Raw genomic sequence first — 14,384 nt, forward strand, 5'->3', positions numbered from 1 at the left:
TGGTTCAAGCCCACCCAGGGACGGGTGATTTTCTATTTAAGTAACCAGTCCTTGAATCAAAAATGGAGGAACCATTGATTCATTTCGTGAACAGCTCAAACTTTGTAGCTACGCTATCTACACTACAAGCTTGAATCCTTCATCATGCTCCAGTACGGAGGTATATTCTGATAATTGAGTGTTTAGAATGACCTGAGTTGTGCAGGAAATCCAGGAATAGAGCTTTCTCAGAATTTCTCCGACGTGAGTCAGGCTCTTACAGTAAACTACTACTCTGGATGGCGTCCAATGCCTGCGGCTGCTACTAACAGAAGGCAGAAAGAAATGGGACAGGTTGAGGCGTCCGGCCCCAACCGCAGCTCCTGTCAATAAACGATCTGTCATTTTAATGCGGTGAACTTTATTCTCTCTAGGGTGAATCCACACATACAGTTGTATGCTAAAGTTAGGGTACCCCTTGACAAATAATATTTGGGTAATTTTTTAACTTTTAGACACAATATTTACAGCAAACATTAATGCTTAATTTTGGCAAGTACAACTGTTGGGCAACCTAAGAGTTTTGCAGTCTCAGTTTTTTTTTAAAAGGTTTTAGACCTTTATCAGCTCATCAGGAAGCGTCAGCTGGTGCCAGTTTCAAAGCTTTACACAGTGCAAACACTCTGGGTCCCTCTAAGCAGCTGCGTGAGACTCTGAAAATAAAAGTTATTGATGCCCATCAATGTCTACAATGCAAGAGAAGGCTACAATATGATAGCAAAGCACTGTCAGCTTGCGTGTGAAATGCAATTAAGAAATGGCAGTTCAGGGGAACTGTGGTGGGCCAAGATGAGACCTTGAAGACCAAGAAAACTCTCTGAGAGAACTGCTTGTATGCAGGTCAGAGAGGCAAATCAAAACCCCCATGGGAATGCAAAAACCTACAGGAAGATTAGAGTTCCACTGTGCAGAGCTGCATGTACAAACACGACCTTCATGGAAGAGTCAGTAGAAGAAAACCTCACCTGCATCCACATTATAAAATCCATCTACACAAGCCTGATTGGTTTTGGAAAAAAGTGCTGTTGACTGATGAAGATTAAATTTAACTTTTTGGCCCCAATCAGCAAGGATTTGTTTGGAGAAAAAAAGGAGCAGCGTTTCCTGAAAAGCAACCGTCCCCAACTGCTTGGGGGTGGATATGTCATTGTTTGGGGTTGTGTTGCAGCCAATGGCACAGGAAACATTGCACAGGTGGTATTGACCGGGTAGGGTGCCAAAACCTCTGCAAACGCTGTTCAATTCATGAATGTTTACTGAAAATAATATATTATTGGTTCCATATACTTAAAAACCAAAATAGGTTATTTGTCAAGGGAAGCCCAAACACATACAACTGTATAAACTAAATAACACGTTTCCTTTTTAAACTGGATCAATGCACAGGGCTCTGTTATAACCCATAAGGTAGGATGCAATCAGCTTGTAGTGAAGTGTTAATCCCAAAGTGTGTGTTTTGTTCCTCCGAGCAGCAAACTACTAATTTGCTGACCATCACCTCCTACACTATAATCACATTTTCCCTGTGGACGACTATTGGCAGGTTGATGTTTTCTTTATGGTTGTACTTTATGGTTCTGCAGTTTTTGCGTATCTGCGAGCCAGATTTAAAAACTTTTTTTTTTCTTGACCTGAACGTCAGTGGAGAGGAAGAATACGGTTTGTCTGGAGCCACATCAGCCAGCAGTTGATTTTCTAAATGACAGTGCCATGCAGGAACCCGTTAAACTCTGACTTTGATTTTTTAGTCCTTTGATTGCAGGGTAGCGGGAATTGGAGAGGTTTAGTGGTGATATTTTTGAGTTTTAACTGTGTGATGTTTTTGTGATCTGGGCTTTTTTTTTTTTTGCTTGTATGTATGGACAAGATGTAGCTCAAGCGTTTTACTGTGTTGGCTGTTCTTATTCTGTCTTTGTTCGTGTTGCCAAGGCTATAAGGGTTTGTTCATTCAAGGTTTTTATCCCCTCACCCACCACTCGGCCCTCTGATCCTCTCAGCTGCTCGGCTCTTATCCGTCCTGTAGCCTTCAAAGTTGCCAGCATGCTGGGAGGAATACTAATATCTCAAACAATACACAGATTCTACCCAGAGCACTCTCTCGTCTCTGCTTCATAGTTTGTATGAAGGGTCTTTTTTTCCCCTGACATTTGGTCCTTTGTACTCTTTGACAATGTGTGCACAGCCATTTTCACAGCAGATGAGAGTTTCTCTCTGCTTCAGTCAAATTCCTGTTTTTGCTGAATCTGGTTTTCTTTACTCTGGAAAGTCAAACATGTAAAATATTTCAGCAACATTCGTCTTTAAAGTGAAATTTCTTTGTTTGTTCCAAATTGAGAATGGGTTGGATGGTAAAACTGAAACCAAACTGACATTGTTGAGGTGACAAAATAAACATTCAGTGGTTCTTCTGTTCATTCTTCTTCTTTGTCCGTAACCCAGAGGAAACTGTAGCCTCCAACAACAGATATTTCACATTTTTATGTGACATTTTCTATTGATAGGCTAACCACAGATTTTTTCTTTCTGCTGCGTGTATAATTTTCACAGATTCCAAATTACACATTGTTTGTGTCAGCAGGAGGAGATCTTGTACCAGTACCCGGTGTCTGAAGCATCCAGCCAGCTGAAAGGAGTGAGGGGGATCTTCCTTACACTGTGTGACATGCTGGAGAATGTCACAGGCGGGCAGATTATCAGGTAAGGGAAGCGGCATGAAGAACAAATAGTAATTCAGCATTTTTTTTCACAACTGCAACATGTAGGTACTTTCCTTCCTAAATGTTTTGTTTTGTCCTACCAACAGTCCGGTACTAATCTGCAGCTACATCATTAGATGCTTTTTTAGTTTTAGTTTTATTTGTTATTGAATAAATAATATAAACTAAAACTATATAAAATATAAAACAACTAGTTGAATTGTTTTAGCTTTAGGGGGCATGAGTCTTATAATTTAATGATTTCTAACAGCTTTACGGCTATAATAATAATCTTCCTGTACTTAAGTGTAATGGCTTTAATACACCATATTAATTTTAATCAATACCAATGATACTGTAAAATGTTAACTAAGACCACGTTTTCTCTAAACGTTTTAACTTTGTCAGACATAGTACTGGTTGTTTTATGAAGAGGATGTGGGTATATTAAAGGCAGTGTTCTGGGCTATTTTTCCATCTTTTTTTCCCCACTTCTTTGTTTGGAAAAAAGTAAAAAAAAAACAGCACCTTCTTTAAAATTGTCTTTCGAATCAAACCCTATGGCACACAAGAAAAGATGGCTCTTTATTTAAAACTGATACTAAGCAATCAACATGAATTTGAGGATGATGAAACCAGCTTTACTAAGGAGTTCCCAAATTATTTTTGTTGTAGCTCCCCCAAATTCCTAACTTTTCTGCCAGTTCACTTCTGGATGTTTTAAATATCAACGCAGTTCACAGTTGAGTTTAAAACAACAGTGAGCTGGGAGATAATTTTGGCTATTGTGGGATATATTTTATTTCTGTTCCTGTTAACCCCGCCCTCCTCTTTTTCTGATCTATATGTCACATATGCTTTGATTTTGGCGTTTTTTTGTCTTCTCTCCCTTTAGTTCTTCTCTCCTGCTTGGGAAACATCTGGTACATGTGGGCTACTGGAAGGAAAGCAACAACCTGTTGGTCATCGGTCTTCCTGCTGAAAGGTAGAGGGAGGACAAATACACCGAGATAGCTCCACCATATTTCATTTGAACTGCAGCCTTTGCCAGCTGAGAAATCGATAGATATTACACAGCAAGAGTTGCTTCCATGTGGCACCTGTGTAAAAGATCTGACAGCACATTTTCTTTTTTTTTTAAATCCGGGTGCTGATACTGATGTGGTAATACATTTTCTGAGCATGACTTGTGCTCAAGAAGTAATTTTTGGAGGAGAGGAAACATTTAAGAGCACGATCTGTAAAAACAATTGAAAAAGGACCATCATTTTTTCTCAATTTTAGCAAGCACATGTGCTCTTTTTGTTCTTTGTTGGCATGTGGTAGTAAAACAGTTCATGAAATGAGTCATATTAGCCACCTTTTAATTTTTCAGCAGTCAGGTCGACCCCAATCCATCATCATCTTGGTTGAAAATCAGTCTCATTCATGCCTAAAGGGTTGATTCTTGAGGAACACCCACGTGTAGACAAAACAATAACTTATAAAATGTTTTTCCTTCATGGTTCCTGGCCGTTACTCCAAATATTTGATAAGCAGCTGAAATTGAAGTTTATCCAAGTCTGCGTTTGACATTTTTCCGTTTCCCTCCAGGGTTCCACTGCTGTATCTGCAGACGGTGGTGGGAGACGTAGTCCGGACACTAAAAGTGATGTACGGCTCCTTAGACAGGTTGGTCGGCCCTAGCTTTCCTGTGGTCCTGCTGAGAGAGCTGGTTGAGACTTCCCCTCTCTCTGGCAGGCATTATTATATGCTTAATGCAAAATATACTGAAATAAAAACAGTGTGTTTCACCAGCTGGATTTTACACAAGGTCTAAACTGTCTTACTCTCTTAACCCCCTTTTCTTTGCCCTCAAATGTCTTTCCCTACTATTTCTTAGTTTCTTACAATGTAATCACTCTTTTGTAGTTGAATTACTTAAATTACTGTTATCATGACACTCGTTTCTTCATTGTGTCCTCCGCAGTGCCTTCTGTAAGGCCGACCATGCTCCCAGGTTGGACCATTTCTTCTGCCTGTTCTTTCAGCAGCTCATCCAGCCATCCCGCTTGAGGGACGTCTCCTCAGCCCCACTCCCCGACGTTTCGGGGACGCTTTTCCTCGACGGACTGCCGGCGGTCCGATGGCTCACGCTGCCCCCAGAAATCAAGGTACATTTCTGTGTTTGTGAGGAGACTGGGACAGGAATATTACAGATCAAATGTATTCTTGGAGCAGTAGGTAATACAGCAACAGCAATCACAGCTATTTGGATATCATCATGTTCTTATGGTTGTGACTATGTTGTCACAAATGCTGCTGTGGTGCCCTCTAGTGTCCTTTGTTTAAAATTACATTCATGTCCTGTACAGGAATATATTGGATCAATGAATTAGCAAAGACTATACATAACACTTTAAAAACTGGGCAAACATGAGATTATATATATTGTATCTTTGCCATGATGTACTCTCCACATAGGACTCAATGTGTTACTTAATGATATTTTTGGATTATTATCTCTGCACATTGCAAATATTCTCCTTATTTTAAACTGTGCACTTCTGTGAACTCCTCTTTTCAACTCTGTACAGCTCTTTTATTTTAAACACAAATACATTTTACATATTGTTTTATTGTAAATTCTATTTTATTGATTATTCTTTTTTTTTATTTTCTCTTACTATGTTTATTGTTATGCACCAAAACTTACATGGCAATAAACCTGATAATTAAATGTTATTAAGCTTGTTTTTATTTTTCTTTATCCACAGATGGAGGTGGACACTGTTCTCTCTGATTTTGAGTCTTCTGATTTTGGAGAAATGGTGAGAAATGGTGAAAACATGTCATCAGTGACACACTTTTACATCAAACAAATAACCTAGAACTCAGAGTTTTCTAGCCCTGCTGTCTTGCAAGCATATAGTACTTCTAAATGTATATTTACATATATCCTGTTTCTTCTTATTAAATGGCCGATCACAAATAAGTGCTGTTTGAGTTACGTCAGTGCTTCATGTTGTGTTAAGATCCGTTATCCTGCTGCTCATTAGTTGGGTGAACATACATGTTAGCTGAGATGCCATCTGTCTTCTGGCCTCAGCAAGGGAGAGGACAAGTTTGGACTATTTTTAGAGGTGTGCGTGTGTGTGTGTGTGAGAGAGAGAGAGAGAGAGACGCTAATGGGGTCTGGTTTGTCCTTTATACGTGCAGACTTAACCGATTACATGAAGCTGCAGTTGAGGACAGAAAACAGCAGAGACATTAACATTTCCAGTCAGCTTCTTCCAATATCTGTGTCTTTGTTTACTTTCTCATAGTTTTTTTTATCTTTATCTTTGTCTTTATTTTTTTATTTTTCTAACAGTCAGAGGACTTTTTTGGCCTGAGGCGTCTGTATGTGATTCTTGGCTCCTGTTTGTTCTACAAGGTGGGTGTCTTAGTCCAAACAAACACGCACACACACACACGCCAGCAACCATATCGTATTTATATCCTCCCCGACCGTCTAGACAGCTATCCTTAAACAGCAACAATAGAAGCCCCAGTGAACAGTCACTGTATACAGAAGATAACCTTTCACACAAGAGAACATGATGGGCCTGTTCTGTGGCTCAGTGACAAATCATCAACCTGATTACACTGTTAAAATATTAACTAGGGAAAAGGGAGACGGAGGACAGCAAGCAGTAGGCTGTGTTGTATGTATTGTTACAGTAAAGGTGTGAAAACTGACTGGATCGGCCCAGTATCACATCTTAATGGATATGTATGTTCCCAAGTGCCAGATGTGACTGTGAAAGATTTGTTTTAAAGCCAAGGTTCATTACCATAAACATTAGAAAAGGGCTTTTTGTACTCTCTACATTTATCCATATTCACTCACAATGCTGGCCCTAAGCCCTCAGCATTTGCTTACTAAAGATTTTACTAAATCAATCGCACACTCACCTTCCAGTCCTACCTGATCGCCAACCATCTGCCTAAAGAGGACCTGCTGGATGTGTGCCTGTACTGCCAGCACTACTGCCTGCTGCCGCTGGCGTCCGAGCAGCGGGTGGGTCAGCTGGTCATCTGGAGGGAGGTGTTTCCCCAGCAGAGATCTAACGGCAGCAGCAGCAGCAGCAGCAGCCCAGCGCCGGGCTACAGCCCACCTCAAGGACGACACTTCCTCCTCATAGTGGGGCTGGTAAGGAGGCGAGTTGCTGTCTGGTGGTTGCTTCTGTCTCTTGTTTTACACAAACGTCCTCCAGTTATTGCAAAAATCATACATGAAGCAGTACAATCAGACTCTCAGAAGGTTTTTATCCTCTCATTTGGTTTGTTTGGTAAAATATCTGCTTCTGTCCATCTCTCATCCCTCCATCATTTCTGTTCTCTTCCTGTCATAGAAATATATTGTTGTGGTACCAATTATATTTTCTCTGCTTGTATTTATGTATCCTTCCACCCCAGAGGCACTTCATGCAGTGTGTGCTGTTGGAGGCAGGTGGATGTGCTTCACCAGCTTTGGGCTCTCCAGGACCTGATTGTGTTTACGTCGATCAGGTGAACCTTGTTGAACTCAATGTACATTTCTAACGTGTTCTCACTGGGACTGCTTGTGCAACCAAAAGAACCAGAAATAACCAAGTCTGTTCATCGCTATAATATAAACTGAAACTCTCGTACGTTCAGGTGAAGGCCACCTTGCTGCAGCTGGAGGTGTTGGAGGCAGGTATTGAGGAGCGTCTGAATGCTCCACCTGCTCCCTGCCTGTCCTGTGCTGACTGGTTCCTCCCCGCCGCCACGGCCCGTGACCGCCTGGACAGCCTGGCCTCTTCCTCCCCGGTCTTCAGCAAGCTAGCCGGAGCAGTTAAAGGCTCCTCCGTGGGGTCCAGAGGCCGCAGCCTGTTCGGGGAGAAAGCCCGAAGGTCCAGCCCCCAGAGGAGCCTGTCGGACAGCGGGAGTGAGGGACAGATGGATGCTGGGTCGGGGTCTGGTTCATCAATGGCTCCAGGCCTCAGTCCACATTCTACACCGGACTCGGCGAGGAAGCTTGGGGGGCGTCGGGACTCGCTGGGGTCTGGAGGGTCTGATGGGAGCGGAGGCAGCGGAGGCCTCTTTAAGGTAAAGATAGATAGAGCAACTAAACTCTGAACTACTACTACTAGTAATAGAAGTATACATACAGTAACCACAGCTAGTGTTGCACTCAAAGTAAAACCTGTAATACGGTCTGAAGATAAGTGACATGGTGGTGTGATTAGTAGCAGCAATGTGTAGTATAAGTAAGGGTTATAGGACACTGTCAGCTATAACACCAGAATATTATGTAATAGGATTGTAGGTGGATCTTTATTTATCCTGAGCAAAGTAGGAAAGAGTGCAGATATAAAATATCAATTAACGGTTGTCCAGAATATAGAAAATGTGAAGAAATAGAATCAGGGTTAAAGGGAAGGTTGCTTCTTGAGGTAAAAGGAAACTCCCCGTCGGGGAATCGAACCCCGGTCTTCCGCGTGACAGGCGGAGATACTGTCCACTATACTAACGAGGAAGGACAAGAGTCCAAAAGACGTCTGTGAGACGGAAGGAAGTGGGCTGCAATCTGTAACTACACTATTAGATGCCACTAAATCCCAAACTCTGGTCCTTAAACTGACATAGTGGTGTGATTAGTGGCAGTAAAGAATAATAATAATATACGTAATACGTGGAACTTTATTTATCCTGAGGGAAATCGGGGGAAATTGTGCAGAAGTTGTAGGACAAATATTATATTATAAAAATATAATATGTCAGTTGTGGTCTTTTATTGAGTCTGTTAAGAAACTTATGTTTGTTCCTGTTTGGTTGTTTATTTGTTTGCCTGTTAGTTTACTATAAAACAGCTTTTTTAAAGATTTCTCATTACAAGATAGGTATTCTTTAATGCTTTTGCCTGTAATTGATTCCTGAAAGTGAAGAAATGAGGGCAGAGAGATGCAGACTGAAATGAAACAACCCCAGACTGGACACAAAATATGTCGTCTCATTACTTTAAAAAAGAAAAACGAAACGTACCATTTGTATCCCAGAAATATCTCCTAATATGTTTTTTCTGATGCGGCCTGTAAACCAGATGAATGTTTATTTCAATTCAAAAGGCTTATTATTAAAAATAAAACAGAAATTGTGATTGTGAAGCTTTGTTTTATACCTGTTTTAAACACACGCCCACGTTGACTTTTAGTTGGAACAGAAGGCAACGTCATAGATTTATTTTGTTTTCTGGTCTATGAGGTAGAATTTGTTGAATGTCTCTGAAAACAGACTTTTAGATTTAGTGTTTCTAACCTTAATCTCAGACAAATCAGATTTTATTGGACCATATTCTCACCGTATTGCTTTAATATCATAATGAATTGTAATATTCTGACGTCAGATTTCCAGGATGAAGCACCCAAACCCGTTCTACCTGGGCACCCTGAAGAAGACCCTGACTGAAAGAGAGACAGAGGAGATGTATAACACCATGAAGTGAGTGGAAATAATCATTTTACTTCATTCTAATTGCGTATATAATTAATGTTAAGGTAAAAAACCTAATTTTCCTGTCCCGTTCCTGTTTGTGACAGACTCACCTCGGGAGCAGAGAACACCTTGTTCCACTATGTCCTGATGGAAAACGTTCAGGGCATCTTTATCGCTCCTACCCACAGAGAGGTGGCTCAGCTCAGCGGCTCCATTCACCCACAGCTCATCCGCAACTTCCACCACTGCTGCCTCTCCATACGGGCCGCTTTTCAGCAGAGCCTGCCAGCCAGGGTGAGTTACGGTTATAAATAAATACTGTCTCAACCTCACCTAACTACACAGGTCACAGCAATCTGGACAAACAGCATGAGATAGTAAGAAGCTGTGTTAAAGTCAAAGCCACCTAAAGATACACCACGACCTGATTCAGTTTCAAGTCAAGACTGAGACAATAGCATGACTGAATTGTGTTGGTTTGAATCATATAAAGGCTGTAGTATAAGACAGAATGTAATTTATCCCGAGGGTTAGATAGTAATCAACAGTAGCAGTAAAAAGTAGGAAAGAGCGCAAACATAAAATATCAATGAAGTTGAAAGTGTAAAGTTATCCAAAATCTACAAAATTATAAATATACACAAACCCAAAAATATAAAGAAAGTTATTGGTAAAGTTGTTTCTGTATGAAAGAAAGTGGGGGAAGGGAGGTCAGAGGTGGGGTTAGAATAGGAATGTGAAAGAGCGGTCGCAGAGAGTTAAACAAAAGAAACTCCCCGTCGGGGAATCGAACCCCGGTCTTCCGCGTGACAGGCGGAGATACTGTCCACTATACTAACGAGGAAGGACAATGGTCCATGTGATAACTGTGATTGTTATAACCAACCTCTCTGGGAAGACAACAACATATTGTGTATATTATAGGGTTATATTATTATTATATTATGTTTGTATGAATATATACATTGTTACAGGGCCGTCGGGCTGCAGACAGGCCTCAGGGCGGTGGTTGGGGTCTGGGACCGGTGAAGGAACACGGGGTTCTGTTTCAGTGTAAACCTGAGAACTGGACCGACCAGAGGAAACCTGCTCCCACCATGACGTACTGGGTTATAGGGTACGTCAACTTCCCCCTTTTTTATAAGACTATTTTGTTATTTTCATTCTCAAACGACAAGAGACACGTTGGAGTGCTGGAGCTCAGGGAAAACACGTCTGGTGAGATTTAGTTCTGCACCAGTGGAAATACCCGTGGCTCCAGAAACAGGGAATGCAACCACTCAGCTTTGTGTTTTAACCCGAGTCATAATAGATCACTGTCACTAAAATGATCCCTGTGAGGAATAAACAGCAGCGTTGTACGGTGGTGTAGTTGAAAGGGAGGGAAGACTGTCCCGTGCTGAATTCACTGGTGGTGCTTAGAACACGTGCTTCAGAGGCTTCCAGTATTAGCAATTCAAAGAGAAGAGTGGTGGGGGAAGGGAGGTCAGAGGTGGGGTTAAAATAGGAATGTGAAAGAGCTGCTGCAGTACAAAGAAGGAGGGAGGTAAACAAAAGAAACTCCCCGTCGGGGAATCGAACCCCGGTCTTCCGCGTGACAGGCGGAGATACTGTCCACTATACTAACGAGGAAGGTTAAAGCCTGAGTAGAGACTGCCAGGCTAAATAAGTAACAGTTCTACAACTCTCAACCTCAGACCACAGCTCACTACACAGTTCACACCAACCTGGGCAAACAGCTTGAGATGGAAGAAGTTGTGTTAAAGTCAAAGCCGCCTAAAGATAACACCACGACCTGAATTCAGGTTTCAGGTCGAGACTGAGACTTTTTGATGGTAGTGCGATCAGGTGAACCAAAACCGTAGTTTCCAAAGGAGTTCAAAGATGTTTATTGTCATATGCAACAAAAAAAGCACGTTTCCTCCTTGCAGTGAAATTCTTCTCTTCGCTGTCACCCTGATACGCGACACATTAAGGTACAAATATAAACATATAACAAAACAATATTACCCATAATGAGTATAAAGACAATATTAATAATTAACAGTAGAGAAAGATACAAATAAAAAAACTCAATATTTAACAGTAATTTTTAAAAGGTCCTGATGTGCAGTGTGCCATGAATGCTAATTGGATGTGCAAAACAAGTTGGAACAGAATACGAGGTGTAAAGTGACGAGGTTGGTACGTTGAGTGACTCCTGTCAACTGTTCAGTAGGGTTTAGTAACTCACAGTGTGTCCGTAACCACCGCTGTGGTATGCATCTGGTTATTGGTGCTCTCAACCACTCAGCCTTAAGGTTGCTGAGGATCCTGGGCCACATGCCAAACTTCCTCAGCTCCTTCAGGAAATACAGCCCTGTGGGCCCTTCTAAACAGCTGCGAGGATTTCAGTGTCCAGGTGAGTCCCTCACTGATGTGGACACCACAGGTATTTGAAGCTGCTCACCCTCTCCCACTTCAAAGCTCCCGGATAGCAGTGGTTGATAGTCTCCTCTCCTTCCTCCATGTCAACTATCATCGCCCTTGTCTTGTTTGTGTTGAGGGAGAGGTTGTTTGTCATCACACCATGCCACTAGATGCCGCCACCTCCCTCCTGTAGGGCCCGCTTCGTCAACCCCCAGTGATGCGACCGATTCACTGCATGTCATCCGCGAACCTTCAGGATGAATGTTGTTCCTGTGTGGGGGCGACACAGGCATTGGGTAACCAGGGTGTAGAGGAATGGGCCCCTGAGAACGCTATCCCTGAGTAATAGACTTGTAGGTGGATCATTTATTATCCTTGAGGGAAAACATTGTTGTGTCAGCAGCCTGCAGAGCAAAGTAGGGAAAGAGTGCAATATAAATATCAATTATGGTTGTTCAGGAATATGAAAATGTGAAGAATAAGAATCAGCCGGTTAAGGAAGGTTGCTTCTTGAGGTAAAAGAAACTCCCGTCGGAAATCGAACCCCGCATTACCGCGTGACAGCGCGAGATAATGTCCACTATACTAACGAGGAACGGACAAAGATCCAAAAGACATCTGTGAGAAGAAGGAAGTGGGCTGCAATCTGTAACTACACTATTAGATGCCACTAAATCCCAAACTCTGGTCCTTAAGACTGACATATGTGGTATTTAGTGGCAGTGAAGAATAATATAGTAAGACTTATATCGTTGTCAAACATTAGTGAATAAGATTATAGATGGACTTTATTTATCCGAGGGAAATCGTTGAGATTTGCAGAAGTTGACGCCAACGACCACAACTCCACAACGATCATGAAATATCATCAAAGAACATGTTTTATGCATTTCCTCGACACATTTTCAGCTGGATCTGATCTCCTGCTAGGTAGTACAACATGGACTTTAAAAAAATGACATTCTTTCACACTAGGTGGGCTCTCACGTTACTGAATATTATCACATAGACGTGGTTCAGGGCGGGAATCTTATCAAACGAAGTTCGTTGAGACGGGATCAACGTACGCAGAATTATAAATCCCCTTTCATGGCGAAGGTGTCGAAATGGACGTGCTCACGCACTGTACTGCCTGTTCGATCGGAAAATGAAATTAGCCAGACTTCTATCATGAATGTCTTTAGATGGCTCCGTCCCCAATCTTAAGCCCGATTCGATCAATCCTCTGGGAAGGATTACAACTGTGCAAATCGCCAAATATGGCCGCTTAAATCCAAAAATGGCGACTTCCTGTTGGGTTTTTGGCGTATGGCGCCCACTGATTTTTAGTTCGTCTGGATAAAGACTAGATCTACCGTGTGCCGATTTTTATCGCATATCGGTGAATGGGCCCGGATGGTCAGTTTATGGGCCCCTGAAGGGCCATTTTGCCATGCTCATAGTGGAGCCCTAGAAAATACGTCTGTTTTCACCACTTCGCCAAATAAAATTGAGTTTTCGTAAATGTTCAGGGGGCAAAAATGCAGTCGAGGGTCTAAAAATAATAGATAAGAAGAATAAGAGTTCTAGCAAATACAATAGGGAGCTCCAGGTCGCCGGCTCCGTCCCTAAATATCAACAAACAGGGAAGAAATAGAATCAGGGTTAAAGGGAAAGTTGCTTCTTGAGTTAAAAGAAACTCCCCGTCGGGGAATCGAACCCCTGCGTCTTCCGCGTGACAGGCGGAGATACTGTCCACTATACTAACGAGAAGGAAGACAAATTGATGGAATAAGGATGTCTGTGAGACAGTGATACAACTAAATCATGTATTAAAATTGATTCATGTCTTCTCATTGTTTCAAGATCTAGAATAAAACTCCACAGAGCCGTTTCTGTCAGAGCTCCTGGTTACTGCGTTGTTAAGTGCTGTATTTATAAAGATTATTTCTCAACTTATCATTGGAAAAGTCTCAATCTTATCTCTCTTTGTTTGTTGCGTTTCAGACGGATGCTGCTCGAGCCCGTCCCTCAGGAATTCTACGTGTGTTTCCACGACTCTGTGGCAGAGGTTCCTGTCGAGATGGCCTTCAGACTCTCCTTCGGTCTGGCCTTGTGATTAAACCGTGACAGCGACGGACGCACACACTTACAGGACTTCTTGAACATTCTCAGGAAAACAGATCACTTGTGGAAAGAACCTGAGAGCAAAATGTGGGGATTGTTTTGTGCTTGTTGTCGCGGTTTCTCTTGGATACTGAAAGAGAGAGGGAGTCTGAATGCTTACAGTGTGCCTCTATTGCTCTGCAGATAACAGCAGAGCGTGACTGTGGCCCTCCAGCAGTGATAAGCAAATAGAAGGCTGACTGCTGGACTTCAAACCAGGTCATTTTTGTGCTTTGTTGCTCAGCAGAGATGTGTGTGTGGGTCTTTTTGTGTGTGTGTGTGTGTGTGTGTGTGTGTAGAATGAAAGCCACTAAATCAGTGAATACCTCAGACTCAGACTGTAAACTTATGATAAGACCTTCCAGTGAGAGCAGTCACAGCTCACTGCCGTAAAGTTTTACAAAGCTGGACCAATAAAAATCCTGCTACTGCTGCACACATACATCTCCAAGTTGACAGAGCAAATAAGGTTGTATTGGTGTTTTTCTCAAGTTGTACGCAGTGTTGGAAAGACATTTCATGTGTTACTTAATTTAAAGATGTACAGTTTTGTATGGAAATTGAGTCATTTGTTACAAAAAAAATGAACACCAAGATTAAAGAAGCAGAAAACGG

At 42.0% G+C, this 14,384-nt stretch overlaps 1 protein-coding gene and 3 non-coding genes across 5 annotated transcripts in view; 1 reads left to right on the forward strand and 3 right to left on the reverse strand.

The window, feature by feature from the left end:
• The window catches only part of intu (inturned planar cell polarity protein), a 23,974-nt gene extending 9,590 nt beyond the window's left edge, over positions 1-14,384 (forward strand). For both annotated transcript variants that reach the window (XM_035675669.1, XM_035675668.1), the window contains exons 5-17: positions 2,618-2,736; positions 3,631-3,720; positions 4,329-4,406; positions 4,705-4,888; positions 5,492-5,545; positions 6,088-6,150; positions 6,679-6,909; positions 7,176-7,268; positions 7,398-7,829; positions 9,127-9,221; positions 9,320-9,509; positions 10,190-10,332; positions 13,611-14,384. In XM_035675669.1, the coding sequence (XP_035531562.1) occupies positions 2,618-2,736; positions 3,631-3,720; positions 4,329-4,406; positions 4,705-4,888; positions 5,492-5,545; positions 6,088-6,150; positions 6,679-6,909; positions 7,176-7,268; positions 7,398-7,829; positions 9,127-9,221; positions 9,320-9,509; positions 10,190-10,332; positions 13,611-13,722 (1,884 nt within the window). In that variant the 3' untranslated portion in view covers positions 13,723-14,384. The remainder of the gene's footprint in view (positions 1-2,617; positions 2,737-3,630; positions 3,721-4,328; positions 4,407-4,704; positions 4,889-5,491; positions 5,546-6,087; positions 6,151-6,678; positions 6,910-7,175; positions 7,269-7,397; positions 7,830-9,126; positions 9,222-9,319; positions 9,510-10,189; positions 10,333-13,610) is intronic.
• trnad-guc lies at positions 8,188-8,259 on the reverse strand. The gene has a single exon. It is a non-coding gene; the product is annotated as a tRNA-Asp (tRNA).
• On the reverse strand, positions 9,988-10,059 carry trnad-guc. Its single transcript has one exon. It is a non-coding gene; the product is annotated as a tRNA-Asp (tRNA).
• Positions 10,776-10,847, reverse strand: trnad-guc. Its single transcript has one exon. It is a non-coding gene; the product is annotated as a tRNA-Asp (tRNA).

This window comes from Morone saxatilis, unplaced genomic scaffold (assembly GCF_004916995.1).
Source record: "Morone saxatilis isolate NCDOM2014 unplaced genomic scaffold, NCSU_SB_2.0 Contig4, whole genome shotgun sequence".
NCBI lineage: Eukaryota > Metazoa > Chordata > Actinopteri > Moronidae > Morone > Morone saxatilis.